At 43.7% G+C, this 14,387-nt stretch overlaps 1 protein-coding gene across 1 annotated transcript in view; it reads left to right on the top strand.

The window, feature by feature from the left end:
• The window catches only part of SOS2 (SOS Ras/Rho guanine nucleotide exchange factor 2), a 70,959-nt gene extending 64,437 nt beyond the window's left edge, over positions 1-6,522 (top strand). Inside the window, exons 22-25 of the mRNA XM_019551172.1 lie at positions 1,226-1,487; positions 2,712-2,753; positions 4,009-4,118; positions 4,726-6,522. Of these exons, the coding sequence (XP_019406717.1) occupies positions 1,226-1,487; positions 2,712-2,753; positions 4,009-4,118; positions 4,726-5,235 (924 nt within the window). The 3' untranslated portion in view covers positions 5,236-6,522. The remainder of the gene's footprint in view (positions 1-1,225; positions 1,488-2,711; positions 2,754-4,008; positions 4,119-4,725) is intronic.
• Positions 6,523-14,387: the final 7,865 nt, after the last annotated feature.

Below are 14,387 nucleotides of genomic sequence, written 5' to 3'. Positions count from 1 at the left end.
GTGAAAAAATCTTGCAGAACTAGCTGAGTGGTCTGGGATGGCTGGCACCAATGTAACAGGTAGTTTACAAACACAGAGGACATCAGTTAGTGATTGACACTCTTGGATCCACGCATGAAGGAGTTGCCACAATACATTTCTCTGGTACAAGCAATAGGAGCATATCATGCCATCTATACCAGGAGATGTTTGTGACTGCCCCCAGTAGCCCAGACCTGTCTTTTTCTAATTAATCTGTAAAACAGATGCCACGAGAATGCAACTTTCAGTTCCATGGCTTGTCCTGATCAACACTTGTGTCTGAAACTCCACTACTACATTTTCAAAATGATTGGAGAAGACTTCTTGTGCAGTGCAGAGTTTCATAACTCTGTTAAAAAGAAAGCAAAGCAAAACCCCCTTAATTCTATGCAACACCACATCTGTCAAATCCTCCTTATTTTGTATAGCGATAGGTTATCCAGCAGTGGGGTGTTGAGGGCCAACATGCCACGCATGGAAATGACCCATAATTCCTGGCACCTGCTTTGGATTGGACATGGGTGGGGTTTTTTGTACATCGGACTCTGCAGGCGAGTTGCAGATTTAAAAAAAAAAAAAAAAGCCCACATAGAAGACCCCCGTGGAGCTGTAGGGTTGTCACCAAGAGACATCTGGAGGAGAATGAACCAGGGATGATCAGGGGGCTAGACTGCATGACCTCACATGGCCCCTTTCCTGTGATCCTAGAACATCACACACAAGGTCCAGGAGTCTAGCACTTGAGAGAGACTCCAATATAGAGCGTTGCTGTATAAGACACTGAAAAATGTGGGTCAGAGAAGAGAGATGACACGTATTGCAAAGTGTGTGAAGCGTGCAAGCCTGAACCCTGTCACCTGTAGTGCCCCACTTGCAAAAGAAGTTTGTCCGTCTGAGCTGGACTATTCTGTCAGTGGGTTCACTTTCCCTGACTCACTTCTATTTGACCCTGACCCTATTGTTAATGTATTCCTTGATTACCACTCAAGGAGCTGCTAATATAATAAACCCTAAGGCGCAGGTAGTTATAAGTAGTGACAGATCATCTACATAGAGCCATTATAAAATCATCTAGAATAAATAAGTACTGTTAGGATGCTGTATTTGGTTCCTTTTTGTAAATGTGGACCAATGGCTTGGAATTTTTGCTGTTATTGTCAGTGTACAACTGTTTGCCCTGATTAATCGCATTTACTTTCTCTAGCCTAGAAAAACAGCATACACCTTGAAGTCTCCTGGAATAAGGCCCAATACTGGCAGACATGGCTCCACCTCTGGCACCTTACGAGGCCATCCCACCCCACTTGAAAGGGAACCAAGTAAGATAAGTTTTAGTAGAATTACTGAAGCAGAGCACGAGTCAACAGTGTCTGCACCAACTTCTCCAAATACACCGTCTACTCCACCAGTATCGGCTTCTTCAGAATTTAGCGTGTTTTTAGAACCTGACCTCAACAGCTCTTGTGGTATGTATGCACTGCATTTTTATTGCTAATTCCACCCCACTGTCTGCTTCTAAATTTTTTTTGCCTCTCATGCCACCTTTAAAAAAAAATTGTGACGTGAGTGGCTAGACTATCAAGCTCCTGTATCGCCATCTGTACAGTTTGGGAACCCACAGTGTGCTTAGAAAGGAAACAAACATGACACGTGCCATCATTTTTGCTGCTTAAACAGTTTTCCAAGTCCTTTTCCTAATGTGTGAGCAAGTCTCATCTTGGAAGAAAAGCTTGTGGTGCTGTTGGTTGGGGCAGTTACAAGGTTCTGTGTCAAGTTCGGGGGTGCAAGTGGCAGAAGAGTCTGCTGTGTCCCTTGGGTTCAGGTGAAAGGACAGCTAGGGTTTCATGTGGCTGCTGTGAAGGTCTCAAGCCTACAGGTAAGGAGTTACTTAAGGGTATATCTGCACTATAGGAGCAAAAAGCTCATTGTCACAGCTGGGGCAGCAAACCCTAACCTCATGCTCTTGCTCTACATGCTTCAGCCCTGGAAGAGGAGACTGGGGGCACCTCTAGCACCATGCTCAAGTCTTGGCCTGCTGGTGTGCTCAAGAGCTGCATCTGGTGTGTCCTAAGGGTGTCCTCACCACCTTGCACCTTGCGCTCAGTGGGAACAGGGCTCACTGCCCCAATAGCAAGACCAAACTCTGCTGCTGCGGTGTAGACATACCCCAAAGATAAAGGAGTAGTTAATGTTCACGACCAAATGTCATTGGTAATTTCCTGAGTTTATGGCATTTAGTGCATCTTTGAGCTGTAACACCTTACTACTGTTTTAAAAACCAACACATTCTCAGCAATAAGTCAGATGTTCTAGCCTAAAAATACTTACGTAATAGAAACCAAGGGCTTTTTTGTGGCATCTTTCGGTGGACCAACTATATAATTGAGAGAGATGTTGGACAAGCTTTTGGGCTTAAAGTGCTCTTTGGGGCTAAGAGAGAAATAGACATGGGCTAAGCTACATAATGGAAAAAATGGATAATGTTGAACTATATAAATGAAAGCAGTCGCATATGGAAAGGAGAGAGAAGGTGATAGAACTCAGCTGAGGTCAGCAATGAATTTCAGAAATCGCCAGATATATTTTAAAGGTAACCCGGAGTCGATGACACTGTTTTAGATCTTGTAGAAATATGAAGTGAGATGGTTGAGTCCAAAAGTGGTCCTCTAACCCATTTTTCATTTTAATAGGTAGCAATAGCATCTTCGCCCCTGTCCTTTTGCCGCAGTCAAGTGAGTATTTGAACTCCCATAGTATTTCATTATTGTTTTCTAAACCTGTCATAAGCGCCTGATAGTAATGACATTCTCTGTAACAAAGGGATGAGAAATTAATAAAATACCGGTACGTAGAAACTGTTTCCACATGTTGTAGGTAAAGTAAGTGTACAGCAGTATAATGCAGAAAAGTTAAAGGCTCCTCAGGTTAGTTCCTGACAGGTAATATGGATGTTTTCCTGTTTGGATTTTCTGCAGCACTAATCAGTAAGGCAAATTATACAGGTAAAGCAATTAAATAAGACAGTGACTGGTACTAAGATTTACTGCAAGTGTTTGTTCTGCTATCAGGGAGGGAGAGGCACTGTCAATCCCACATGTAGCAATATGTTACTGTGCTGTTTATAATCAGAGTCTGAAATGCAGCTGGAAAAATGCTTCTAGCTGTGGTCAACTTCCTTTCTACTTCCTCATTAATGCTACCAGTTGCCTTTTTCCATTACAGTTTTATTAAAATCCAAAATTGCAATACAGAATCCCAGATCGGGGACAGAGCAGACATCAGATTGTTCACCCATCTGCATGTTGCAGATAAATGGAAAGAAAACAAAAGTTACAACAAGAGCTAACGTTATATTTAAATGCGAAGTATTTCATTTTTTTCCTGAATCTTGTTAAATGACCCTTTCTCCTCAAACAGGAAAAGGACTGGGAACATTTAGAAATGAAAGAGGTGTGGTGGTGGGAATCTCATGTACTGTTTTCTCTGTAGTGTTTTTGTGCTGAGAGCACAGCCCAACTACTGTTATATCCCATAAGCAGCCCTGTAAATTCCAAATGTGAACCTGTAATTAGTTGTTGGCCAAAAAAAGCATATGATTCATATTGATATTCAGTTTACATATATCCAGAATATAGGCATCACTGAACATCTCCACTTGAACAGCAAATACTTCATGATGTATATAGAAGCTTGCAAATGAAATGATGTTGGTGCGCTCGCTATATTCCTTCTTTTGTCTAGGCTCCATCTTTCAACATTGCTGATTACCTGCTGATGACTATATTCTGTTCTTCAGATAAAGTCTCCTTTGTCAGATAGAATGTATGATTATAAAAACTGGATGGTGAAATAATTTCCTTCAGCTGCAATGAACAGTTCCTGATGCCACTGAGCACAAAGATTGTTTGTTAGCTTGTGTCTAGCTTACTTTGAACGTGCTTTCTTCATCGCTTTGTGCAATGCCTGAAACTGTCTTCATCCCTGCAGAATCTTTCTTCAGTTCGTGGAGTAGTTTACATAAGCTCAGTGATGAATTTCTGGTTCCTCCTCCACTTCCGCCACGCAAAAAGTTTGATCAGGACACTTTGAACTCTAAGGTATTATTTTCTATTGAAATCATCTTAATAGCAAACCTACCAATAAAAGTACTGGGTTGCAAAACAAGTGTATTGATTAAGTAAACCCAGACACATTTTTTAGATGCAGTATAACATTCTAATTATTCTGTTAATCTTTAGTTGCTGCAAATGCTCACCCTTGTTAGCCCCACTTCTTAGCACAAAGTTGTAATAGATTTTGGGTTGCTTCATTACAGTCTTAAAATACCGCAGGACTACTCAGAATATGTAGTATCTTGGTCTGTAGATAAGACAGCAAAATACCCTTTGATGTACTTATGAGCAAAATGCTGGTGAGCAAACTACGCTTGGACGTACTTATGAGTTTTGTCTGTACACATGGGAGACTTTTTAATCTAGAGAGAAACCTTTACCATTAAGCTTGTAATAATTAAATAATAATGTAGCAGCCAGTCTAATTAAATGATAAAATAATCTAGCAGTCAGTGCTGTCAGACTGTCACAGTTATATCTTACAAACCGGTGGCTTCACTCTAAACTGTCGCTTGGTTTGCATCTGTTAGAACTGGTTCTGGATAAGAAATCTGAAGGCTAGTTGTAATCTTTTTTGCTTTGTACATTTTAGGGAGGCTCAAAATCTGATGACGATCCTCCTGCCATTCCACCTAGGCAGCCTCCCCCTCCAAAGATACAGCCTCGAGTTCCTGCTTACAATAGTTCATTTGACCAACCATTGCACAGCCCCCCACCGCCACCTCCCCGGGACCCTCTTCCTGACACCCCCCCACCAGTGCCGCTTCGGCCTCCGGAGCACTTCATAAACTGTCCATTCAATCTCCAGCCACCGCCAGGAGGACGCTTCCACAGAGACCCAGACTGGTTGAGGGAAGCCAGCACATGCCCAAACTCTCCAAACACTCCTCCAAGCACACCCTCTCCCCGAATACTGCGCCGCTGCTATGTGCTCAGCTCAAGCCACAACAGCCTCAGCCATCCTCCTGCTCCCCCAGTCCCACCGCGGCAGAACTCAAGCCCTCAGTTACCAAAACTGCCACCAAAGACTTACAAAAGGGAGCTTTCCCATCCTCCTTTGCACAGACTGTCTTTGCTAGAAAATGCAGAAACTCCTCAATGACCTTAGCCATATCAGTCATTGACACTGGAATAGTATTTGTAAAGTTCCTTTTTTTTTATTTATTCAGAAAGGCAGTGTATTTTAGTACTTTCAGAAATAATGCTCTTATAAAAGTGCTACTGATCAAAATAAATAAAACCAAAACCAAAAGAGGTTAAATTGGAAAAATAAGAATACACACTCAAGCCTGTGTCTGCTCCTCTACAGCATTACCCTCAGGTGGTCAGTAGCATTGCCTTGCCTCAGATCCTCAGTGCCGACAGTTATGCCAGTATAAAGAGTATATATTTTGCACTGTAAACGACACTAAAAGAATTGAAAACTGACATCAGTTCATTGCACTGAGCCAAAAAGGTGCGTTTGTGAAATTTTTCAAATTTGAGCACTAGTGGCCTTTTTTATTTTTTTCCATCTTTTTTTTTTCCTCAAAAGAACAGTGAACTTGCTGCCCAAGCAGAGGATGTACAGTGTTACTGGTTTTAAACCTCACCTTGTCACTTTGTGCGAGCATGGAGGTTTGTGGACGACAGCTACTGTTCTCAGATTTTTTGACGCGGTGTCTTAATTTCCATTGATTTGCTGCTGAAGATGTAAAAAAAAGAAAAAAGAAAAAAATGTGTTGAGTATCAAAATGGAGATATCAAAATGCACTATTACTTTGACAAAGTGTAAGCAAGGACTACCTAACTCAGTTAACTGAGAGAATCCCTAGTATTTAGCATGCATCTTGTTCAGATGTGCCTTTTTGTTTTGGCAGGCGAAGGTGTCTTAAGCTAAAAAATAAAGTTGCCTACTGTTTTGGAGAACAAAGCTATATGCCATGTATGTACAGTTGTTTATATTGTATATTTACAGATCATGCTAATAACCTGTATAAATTTAAGTAACTCAAGGCCTATAATACAGTCTGCTACTCTTGCTATCTTATACATTCAGAAGCGTTTCCTACGGCTTAGGAACACAGTCTTGCCTTCCAAACCTAATGTTCTTTAGTTCTCCCTTCACTTAATTATGAATACCCTTTTGGAAATTGGTAGCATTTAAACCAGCAAACACATAAAGCTTTATTAAACTTTTTAAACAGAGAAGTGATCAGAACTTTCCTTTGCCAGTTGAACTACTTGTTGTTTGAACTGGTGTGAGAGTGAAGCTGTTTTACTGGTAGTACTGTAGCAGCATTTGTAAAGTGGCCAAAAGCCACATTTTATTTACTGGTCTGTGGCCTTTTACTGTGCTTTGTATCAGAGTTCTTAACAGGATTAATAAATCACCCCAGTCTTAATTTTTCAGAGATTGACCATGTGTGTTCCTTGCAAGGCTGGGGAGGAGGGAAGGCAACGGTGTCTGTGCACTGTGCAGAATTCCCATATTTTTATATTCTTTCATGCCAGTTCTGCTAAGACGAACAAATGAGTTGTTGTCCTAGATGCAACTAATTAGACCAGAATTGTGGGAGAATTACAAGTGTTAAAGCCTACCCATCTGGCAACCCAGCAGAAATTTTACTGTCTTCCACCAGAGATGTGATGACAGTTCACACGCACTATTTCTGGCTCTTCCTTCAGATTTGGGAAAGGGCACTATTACAGCTCAGATGTCCAGGTCAAAGTTTCTATCCACCTGTATGTACTCATTAGACAAGATAAGTGACTACCACCATCAAAGACAGTTACATGAGGACAGGAGGGATGCTACTGTTTCCTTTCCTGTCCTGGAAGGGGTCCTGACTTCCTTTTAGGTAGGAGGTGGGTATCTTAGTCTGTCCTGGGTAGTAAAGACTACAATTCTTTCTATCCTCTGCTGCTTCCTTCCATGCTCCCCCCTCTGAGACGTGGAGAAATGTGATAGATCCTACCCAAGACATCAGCCATGCAGACTGCACTCAGGAGAGAAAAATAACATCTAGAAAACCAACTCCATTGACAGCTTACCTGCAAAAAACCACTTAGACTATGACTCTGGCCTGGATCACCTTCCATGTCAAAGATTTTTGCCCCCACAAAAGTAGTAGCAAACATAGTCCTCCTAGACAATGAAGAAGAGTAGCTCTCCCAGACTTTTACCATCAGGTTAAAGATGTCCAGGTAGTTTGTCAAGCACTATCACCACCACAGTGGCTTATATGAGGGGAGGGGAGGTGGGAGGAAAAAGCCCCTAGTTACCCAGAAGGCTTCCAAGGAAACGTAAGGGAAAGAGCTCAAAATAGATCTGCTGAGCAAATTCCTAAACCACGACAAATAGTTCTGTAGGTCAGTAAGGCTTCAAAGGGCACCCACAAGTCTAAATTGACCCATTTCTCCCTTACTTTGCAGCCTAACATACTGTGTCTCCTTTCTTTTGGGTCCTGGTGACCTACTTCCCATCCAGCAGAACTACCAAGGTGACGTGACAAAAGGAAAACTGCAGAATTTCTTTTTCAGGTTGCGCTCTGCTAATTCAGGCTATGCTTGGATTTTTTTTAATTTTCTTTTTTTGGTATCCTAGACTTAGGTCTTCCTGGCCTTCTACTAATGGTTCAGGCAGCTGAGAGAGATCCATGGGAAGATTAAAGAATAATTCATTGAAGTTAATATCTTCAGAGTTCATAATTTCGTCATGGTAAAGTCAATAGGACCCACTGACCACGTCCAGATGAGCGAGGACATTTGGTTCCCTGGAGACAATTAGCAGAGGCGCATCTTGCACCACTGCTACTTGTCCCCAGGGAATGCCCGTGCCACGCATGCAGCAAGTTACCCTGGGTGGGGTAGGAGAAGCTGGGGCCAGCACTGGGTTGGCCCCAGCAGCCTTCTCTGGGGTCCAGGGGCCCCCGGGGGCTGCAGCAGTGGCGATTCTGCCCCACAGAGCCTGACCACCAGCCAAGGTGTGCCTCTGGGCAGCTCGGCTCTGCTTTTGAGTGGTGTGCACTGCCTATGCCTGCGCTGCTCGTTTTTTTTTTTTTCACCAGGGTTTTTTCCTGTGGGTGGGGGAAAAACGCAAAGTACCACGCACACAGGCAGCACTCCTTTGCAGCATGGCACACATCTAAATGTGGTGCCACGGATATGTTTGCGGCACCCTGTGCCGCACAGCTGCACTCATCTGGACGCGGCCATTATGTGCAAATAGCTTCACCTCCTGTAGAACACAGGCCACATAAGCTGAGCCAAAACCTTCTCTCTGAGCCATAGCAAACCTTTTACAAAGACATCCCTCCAGCCTTGCCTCGTGGAGAATCCAGTACACATCTCTTTAAGTTGTTCCAATGATTAGTTGCTATTACACACTGCATTTTGCTTAGTGTTTAAACTTACCTAGCTTCAGCTTCCAGCCTTTTTTTTTTCTTTTCCCTGCTAAATTAAACACCATCCTACCCTCAGAACTTAGATTTATCACTAAGGTTAATTACAAGCTAATCAAGTCATGTCTTAACCTTCTTTAACTTGAGGGTTGTACCACTTTATTATCTCATTCTAAGAAATGTTTTCTTGATTTAGTTCTATGTCTTCTGACCTTTTGGAGATTTGGAAGAAGCTTTCTGGTTAATTAGGTGGGAGAGATTTAGCTCAGTGTGTTAAGCTCTTCAAAGCCTATGTGCTCAGCAGGCAGTCCTTTGATTGGGATTACCAGATTGAGCAGCCTGGGAAATGAAATCAGGAAATAATACAATTTTCCATTTTTTAACAGGTTTCTATTAAGAAAATATCACCAAAAAAAATAATTTTAACAGGGATTGCTTATAACTTGCTCTTCGTTAAAGCAACAGTCGAGACATTTCAATCAACTCTTCCTTTTTTAAAGGGTTAGGAAAAGAAAGTAAGCAACACTGCAGGCAATTTATAGGTTTCTCAATGCATCTTAATCCTAAAGTCTACTTGTATGAATGTTACAGAATAATGAAGGAAAAAGGATTACAAGAATTGTCTATGCCAGGCCTTGGGGGAAACTAGAGAGTTTCCCTCAGTGCTCTAGTAAAAATATCACGGAGCCAATGTGAAGTGGAGTACACTTCCCACTCAGTTTATTAATCCAGATTTAAGAAGCAGAACAGTTGGCATATGGGACTGTTTCACAGTTTATCCACAAACAGTTAGTAACATTTTCAGGACATTAATTCTGATTTGCCTATAGTGCTCGCTGTTAGGAAAAAATCTTTAAATTTTAGGGATCCATACAGCTGAGATATTCAGCAGATGTGGAGTTTTGAATTCCAGTATCAATATGTTTATATTTTAACCCGTTTATAAAATAATACTGATATTCTGCATAGTTTTATACCTTGATACAGCAATTGGTTTAAAGTTATGTTGGTTTATAGTTTAGCATGTGCATGATAGTTAGGAATGGGCTTAACTGCACTTCTAAGTGTTTTGCTCAATCAGGGCCTTATAAAACTTTCAGCTTGCATTAAGATTCAGAGATGATGTACACCTGCAAGATAGCTAATGTTATAAATCAATGCATGTGTAGAAGCTAATTTTCAAGTGACACATCATTTTGAGACTTATTAACCTGAAAACTCTATAGAGAGGTTGTTTGGCAGAGAGTGTTTCATTTACTTTTAAACTTCGTGGTGGGGGGGAAAAAAAAGGGTGAGTGCTTCTGGACAGCTTTATAATGCTGGGCTTCACTTGAAAGAGAATTAAATATGCAAACCTGGGCAGGGGGGGAAATGTTTAGTGGAAATGATGACACACGAGGAAACATCAAGTCCGCAGTGTTAAGTCATGGTTAAAGCGGTTGAGTGTTTCCATAAAAGAATTTCGTTGGCATAAGGGACAGGAAGCGGATGACTCTTGCTGACTAAGCAGCTGGTGGGAGTTGTCATGCTCTAGGGACCTAGTAAGAGAGTCCCAAAATGACTCCGACTTGGGTTGAGCCAGTTAGGAAATCCAGCTGGGACTGCAAGTCATGTTCATCTTCGCAGAAATAGGCAGCTGTGAGTCTGCAGATATGCAAATTGCAGGAAGATTCAGAAGAGGAAAACTTTAACTTCTGGGGGCCTTGCCGCACAAATCCTCCTCTGAGTCCAACAAGAGCTGAAAGATTTAAAAATCTTCCAGAGCAGGGCACTGCCGCCAATGTCTGCAGATGGAAAGTGTGGTGGGCACAGAAGTGGCTGTTACCCAAAGTAAGTGTTTAGCCTGGGAAGTGGCTGAAAGCAACTATGATGTGGTTCAAGAGAAAGCCAAGATTGCAATAAATTTACATTTCAGCTGGCTCATAATTAGCGGGGAGAGTAGAAGCAGCAACAATGTCCATGTCCTGGCTTTCATGGTGTAGGTTTCTGAGAGAGAGATGAAAAGGTCAACGATAGCTGCTCCTCCAAAACCATTTAGAAAATCAAATGAAATGTTGACAGCATCTTGATAATAAGAGAAGAGTAGGACCTGTCCCAGGCTTTGTCAGTGCTTCTGCTTTGGGTCAGTGGATTTGAGCCCTTCCTGCTCAGACTACAATTTCCTGAAGCTAGGACTTGGCTACAGCTGACCACAAATGATACTTTTTTCCTGCTTTTTATCTTTACTACAGCTTTTTTTTAAGTCTTCCACACCAATTTTGTATTCAAAATTGTACCTCCACCATTTGAGCCTCAAAACCTTGATCAAAAGTCATGGCTTTCTTATTGCAAACGATAGGCAATTTAGCCGAAGGGGTTAAACGAGTCAAGAAAGGCTTTTTACAAATGTCTAAGGAAAAACATCAGCAAAAAGGAGTCTTTTAACTGAGGAGTAATAGCTGCTTTTTTGTAAACCTCTTTGAAAGTTGAGCCGTTGCTGGGCTTTTAAAACACTCATGCATACACGCATGAGAAGCCCTGTTAAATTCAGTGGAACTTCATGGGTGAATAAGTACTTGTATAACTGAGTTCTCATGTCATAAAAAAATAACTTGTCAAATGCTATTGGTTACAAACAAGATGAAGTCTGAAAACTGAAACTCTAGATGTGCAAATCACCCTGGCCTGCGTGGATTAGTAAAAGCCCCCGCTGGACTACTTACGGCTTTGAAATTCCCGAAGGAACAGTGAGCCATGGAGGGCTGGATTCTGGTGAAGCAAGTGCAGTATTCAGTTAAAAATACGTATTGTCAATGACTTCTGACAATTCCTGGCTCATTTAAAAAAAAAAAAAAAAAAAAGCCCACTAAAGGTGTTGACTGTCCCTTTCCATGGAAACTTCCAACTGAGATTTTCTCTATCTCTTGCACAAGACTTTAGAATCACAGACAACGAGGGCGGGAAGGGGCCTCAGGAGGTCACACCTAGTCCAACCCCCTGCTCAAAGCAGGACCAACCCCAACTAAATCAGCCCATCAAAGGCTTTGTCTAGTTGGGTTTTGAAAACAGTCAAGGATGGAGCTTCCACCTCCTCTCTGCGTAACCTGTTCCTGTGTTTTACCACCCTTCTGGTGAGTTTTTCCTAATGGCTAATCTAAACTTCCCTTGCTGCAACTTGAGCCCACTGAGAACAGTCCAGCTCCATCCTCTTTTGAACCCCCCTTCAGGGAGCTGAAGGCTGCTATTAAATCCCCCCTTGGTCTTCTCTTCTGCAAACTAAATAAGCCCAGTTCCTTCAGCCTCACTTCACCAGTCATGTCCCCCAGCCCTTGAACCATTTTCATTGCCCACCGCTGGACTCTCTCCAATTTGTCCACATCCTTTCTGTAGTGGGGGGCCCACAACTGGACACAGGACTCCAGATGTGGCCTCACCAGTGCTGAATAAAGGGGAATAATCACTTTCCTTGACCTGCTGGCAACACTCCTGCCTATGCAGCCCAGTATGCCAATAGCCTTCTTGATAACAAGGGCACGCTGGTGGCTCATATTCAGTTTATTGTCCACTGTCACCCCTGGGGCCTTTTCTGCAGAGCTGCTGCCCAGCCAGTCAGCTTTACTAAGGTGACAGGTAATGTGGCAATTTTTTTTTTCTATCAACAAGACCGTCACTGGTGATTTTATGTTTTATCTCCATGACTCTGTGTTATCACTTTAAGTACCCCTGGATTACAACTTAATCAAATATTGTGAGTTTACACTACGGTGTGTTTAGCCAAGTCCTGATTAGCATGTAATTTAAATGTAGGGAATGCAGTGCCAACAGAAAAGATTTCCCCAGTTTAACCTGTGCACTGGGTCCGGCTGTATTTCTGGCTTGGGCTAATTTTTGCTTCTTCCTTTGCAAAGACGGACAACTGATCATCAGCTAGAGGCTGCTTTTAAATATTATCTGACTTGGGCACTTTCAGCTCTTCAGATGTGCCTTTTGTTCCTTATCACATCAGCGCTGACTGCTGTGATAACACAGAGGTCAAAGGCTGTAAGACCTCTAAAGACTTCTCTGTTACCGCTGCAGTCAGTGCTGATGTGATAAAGAAAAAAAGGCACATCTGTACAGTGGTGGAAGGATATGTGTTCACAGCATTTTAGTCTAAAGAGGGAGTGTGCTAGCACTAGTGCAATACATTTTACACTACCATTTATTTTGCACGGTTTGAAAATTAAGACAGTGACATCTGCTGGTGAGAGAGTCCATAGGTGTCATTGTTTTTGTGTCGTTTGCTATCATGTATACAGGGCGCTATAGTACCAGTATAACGTCTGCGAGTAGAAGAGTTGCTTGTCCATATTTCCTTGGTTGCACATCGAATCTCTATATCCTAGAACAAAATAATGTTGCCATCCCATTCATTGCTGGAATATCCTGCCTGAATGATAAGCGTACCCCCAACCTGGAAGCTTTCAAGGCTGGCCTTTCTGGGGGTTCATCTCTTTCCCCCCAGTCAGAGACTCATAGAAAATGAGGGCTGGAAGGGACCTCAGGAGTCGCATCTAGTCCAACCCCCTGCTCCAAGCAGGACCAGCCCCACCTAGATCATCCCAGCCAAGGCTTTGTCTAGTTGGGCCTTAAAAGCCTCCAAGGACAGAGATTGCACCACCTCTCTGGGTAGCCCATTCCAATACTTCACCACTTCTTAGAAAGTTTTTCCTACTCTCCAACCTCACCCTTGCTGCAATGGAGAACCATGTCTCTGTGATATCAATGACAAACTTGCCTGGGCTTGTAGGGAGCAGGATCCTGCTGCTGGTGCCAGTTTACCCTGGCCAAAGGAAGTAACCCAGTGGCAGCAAACAGGAGAGGTTTTGCAGGGGCCTGTACACTGGATGAATGGTTCCCTTCCAAACCTTACAGCCTAGTATTGCCTTTGGAAATGGAGCTGTCACCACCGTGAGATGACATCTGCCGTTAGGACAGTGATTCTCACCTGGGATCCTGACACGTTCGGCTTGGCTGTGAGTAAGGGCTCTGCTCAAGATGAGCACTGTGAGGTGTACAAACCATGGTTCGCTAGATAGACCCAGAGATTGCCAATGCAGCCGCCCATACCTTTGTTCCAGTCCCCTTTTACAAGGCTCCTATAAGGCATGTGGACCTCGACCCAAGGTAGAGAGAGGTGGCTGCTGCATTAGCCAGGGCTAGCTGGTTCGTCTGAGGAAGCAGGCTGTTGCCTATGAAATCGGCCTTTGGACCAGTTGGTCTCCAAAACTAAAAAGACGCTGCATTTGCTTCAGGACCAGTCACACCCGTGTTTGTGCTGGGATTGGCATGTACACACCCTGCCCTTCCCGTCCGGGCTCAGCGAGCAGCTGGATATACAGCTGCTTTCCTGCCATCGGCTCCACGGTGCAGCCCCAAGACAGCGCTCAGATGCACTTCCAGGTCCCCGGGCACCAGTCAGGGCTTCCTACCTGGTACCTTCGCAGGGTTTGTCCTGGGGCACGGACATCCAAATGGCCACGTGCTGACCCAGGATAAAACGCTGCTCTCTGGGCGCCACCGTGATGCCTGTCCCCAGAGGCGGAGGAGAGCTGCGCCCTGCAGTGATTTTGGACTAGTCCTTTGGTGGCCCTGGCCCAGCTGCAGGCAGGAAAGGCTGGGATGAGCGTCCCCGTTCGTCACGGGGGCTGGGGCTCCTGCAAGGCAGGTCGACGGCTGACTGGGGGAGGCTCGGTGCCAGAGCGGTGCGGGTCACTCCAGGGGGTGCTGAGCAGCACTGTGTCCAGTGTGAGGGTCACTCCAGGGCTGTGAGGGCCAGTCCCAAGGGTGTGAGGAGCGCTCCAGGGGTGCGAGAGTCGCTCCAGGCATAAGGGTCAGTCCCTAGGGTGTGAGG

The sequence above is a fragment of the Crocodylus porosus genome, unplaced genomic scaffold (assembly GCF_001723895.1).
Source record: "Crocodylus porosus isolate Cpor-Errol unplaced genomic scaffold, CroPor_comp1, whole genome shotgun sequence".
In the NCBI taxonomy this organism is placed as follows: domain Eukaryota; kingdom Metazoa; phylum Chordata; order Crocodylia; family Crocodylidae; genus Crocodylus; species Crocodylus porosus.
This window is presented reverse-complemented; position numbering and strand designations above follow the sequence as displayed.